The sequence below is a fragment of the Macadamia integrifolia genome, unplaced genomic scaffold (genome assembly GCF_013358625.1).
Source record: "Macadamia integrifolia cultivar HAES 741 unplaced genomic scaffold, SCU_Mint_v3 scaffold1103, whole genome shotgun sequence".
Lineage (NCBI taxonomy): Eukaryota > Viridiplantae > Streptophyta > Magnoliopsida > Proteales > Proteaceae > Macadamia > Macadamia integrifolia.
In genome coordinates, this window is record NW_024868088.1 from 94,360 (window position 1) to 97,012 (window position 2,653).

The window sequence follows — 2,653 nt, forward strand, 5'->3', positions numbered from 1 at the left end:
TAGGCATGGATTGAGTTTTGTGGACCTACGATTGAGCTGGGTTTAAGAAACCTGACTCTTAACCCAACTCTATTTCACCCTTACTTCCAGTTACATTCTCATTATTGACCCCTATATAAGTGCATGAGTCACGCTCTTAAATAGAGAATTATTCCCAAAAGAATATTTGAATCATATTACAGACAACAGTCCTGGCCATTAAGTGATATTGTTGACCAAACCACGCTCCCAGGCAGAGAACTCATATTAAAGGCACAGTCCCCGGCCATTAAGTGATATTGTTGACCAGCACAGTTGGGGAAGGAGGAGTCTACTATTAGACCCTGTATCATACCATTCTGTGATGTGCCAGCCCAAAAGCTATGAGTTTAAGACTGCAAAGGACTGAACATTCACTTTGGGTGTATCGATGGTTGAAGCCATCATTTCACTTCCCACAAATTATTTAAGAAAGGATAAGTTAAGACTTTAGAGTGGTCTATGCAGAAGTCTTAGAGGTACTAGAAGACTATTAAGCCAAAGGATTCCTTTGGTACCCATTCCCTCCAGTCTGAGTTTGTTGTAATTGAGCCATGAACTTGATACAGAATCTATTGAATGTAGTGATTCCCCCAATCACTCTAGTATTTATTTTTCTCATTCTACCTTTTCTATCTGTTTTCAAGTTCATCCATTTTATTCTCAGACAACTCTTCCCTGAGAACATGAGGGGAAAAGTTGTTCTCATCACTGGTGCTTCTTCGGGTATTGGTGAGGTTTGTTATAATATATCTTTTTTTCCCTTTTAAATCAGTTATGATTAGAGATTTATGAATCCTATCTTCTTTTCTATTCTATTGATTTTGCAGCACCTGGCATATGAATATGCAAAGAAAGGAGCATATCTAGTCCTTGTTGCAAGAAGAGAGGAGAGCCTTAGGAAAGTCGCAGAGAAAGCAAGTAATCTTGGTTCCCCTGATGTGTTAGTTGTTGCTGCAGATGTGTCACTTGTTGATCAATGCAAACGATTCATTGATGAAGCTGTGAACCATTTCGGCCGATGTAAGTAATGATTAGAATTCATCCTTAAAAACTAGCCATTAAAGAGAGGGTGTCCAAGTCCTTATTAAATGTTTTAATTTCCAGTGGATCATCTGGTATGCAATGCTGGGATTGGTAGTTCTTGCACATTTGAAGATATACCTGATGTTACAAATTTTTTACCTGTGATGGTAATTCTTATCACTCTTATGTTGGAGGTTCTTTCTTCAAGCCAAGTGGGAAGGTTTTGTATCCTCTAATGAACACTTTTGATTGTGTGTAGAATGTAAACTTCTGGGGATCAATCTATCCCACTTATTTTGCAATTCCTCACCTCAAAAAGTACAAAGGCAAGATCATTGTGAATGCATCAGTAGCTGGGTGGATGATTGCACCAAGGGCAAATGTATATGCAGTAAGAAAGAGGCATCAACTTATCCTTTGTTTTTCTTACACTTCTTTCTCTTTTAATTAAAAACCCATTTGCCATTGCTATCTTTCAGGCAAGCAAAGCTGCATTAATAAACTTCTATGACAATCTGAGAATCGAAGTAGCCTCGGAGATTTCGATAGTGGTAGTTAGTCCTGGTTTTATAGACTCAGAGCTTACCCAAGGCAAACAGCTAACCAAGAAAGGGGAAGTTGAAGTTGATGATGGACTAATAAAGGTAAAACTCACTTAAATTAGCTAAGAGTCCTTTGTTTTTTTCTTGGTCTTCTTTCTTAGGATTCATATCAATTATGTCAAATGGGTATTGATGAACAGGTGGTTGGAGGAATTGGAATTCCATTTGTGAGTGCAGGGGACTGTGCAAAGGCTATTGTGACTGGGGTATGCCGTGGAGACAAATACATCACAGAGCCATGGTTGTATAACATGCTTTACCTCTTAAAGATCTTCTGCCCTGAGTTGGTTGAATGGATTTCCATCTTGCTATACCGTGCCATGACTTGAGACTTGAGACTTGAGACTTGATGAGACTTGTGAGATATTGGATGCCAATGGATCAGGTGAAGATTCCTTATATAGATTTTATTGGTGAAAAAGACATCCTCATTGTGTTTGAAGATGTTAAAGATCTTTCCAGTTTCCACCTCTCAATGGGGTAATAAAGCATTTTAATTAAAAAATAAAATGGGGTAATATATAAAGCTAGTCAAAGAGACTTCACTTACCTATACAAGAAGATGTTGAGATGTTCAGAGTTAATAAAGTTATAGTTTTATATCGGTTATCTCAGACCTTGGATTTATCCTCATATACCATTAGACTATGTCAAACTACTAATTTAAGTTTTGGGTTAGATCTCCCTCCTCAATGTTTATTTTGTGGGCTTACTTTACTTAACAAGAAAAAGAGTAGGTGCAATGGCGAAGAAACTGGTTATCTCCTTTGTATTTTATTATTGTCAATTCTCTTTTTCTTTTTTATTTTGGTGAGACATTATTGTCATTCTCGCATTGCTACTACTAACTGCTGACCATGAATAGCTTCACAAATACTTCCCATTCAATAACTCTCAACCTCCCACCACGTAAGACATCCTTTTGCATGGATTGCATGGTGCCATGCATGTTGGATCGTATCATATTCTCATTTAAAAAACCCATATAAATACATCATGACTTAGTG

At 37.5% G+C, this 2,653-nt stretch overlaps 1 protein-coding gene across 1 annotated transcript; it reads left to right on the forward strand.

Annotated features, from left to right (window-relative positions):
- Positions 1–481: 481 nt before the first annotated feature.
- Positions 482–2,426, forward strand: LOC122062775 (11-beta-hydroxysteroid dehydrogenase A-like). Its single transcript, XM_042626426.1, has 6 exons — positions 482–755; positions 849–1,041; positions 1,126–1,211; positions 1,304–1,435; positions 1,524–1,688; positions 1,787–2,426. Exons 1-6 carry the CDS (start codon positions 573–575, stop codon positions 1,973–1,975), a joined length of 948 nt encoding a protein of 315 aa, XP_042482360.1. The 5' UTR covers positions 482–572; the 3' UTR covers positions 1,976–2,426.
- Positions 2,427–2,653: the final 227 nt, after the last annotated feature.

Coding starts and splice junctions, on each gene's coding strand:
- LOC122062775 (XM_042626426.1), top strand. CDS start 573: ATGAACTTGATACAGAATCTATTGAATGTAGTGATTCCCCCAATCACT. Junction 1,042..1,125: donor TGTGAACCATTTCGGCCGAT/GTAAGTAATGAT, acceptor TTTAATTTCCAG/TGGATCATCTGGTATGCAAT. Junction 1,212..1,303: donor CAAATTTTTTACCTGTGATG/GTAATTCTTATC, acceptor GATTGTGTGTAG/AATGTAAACTTCTGGGGATC.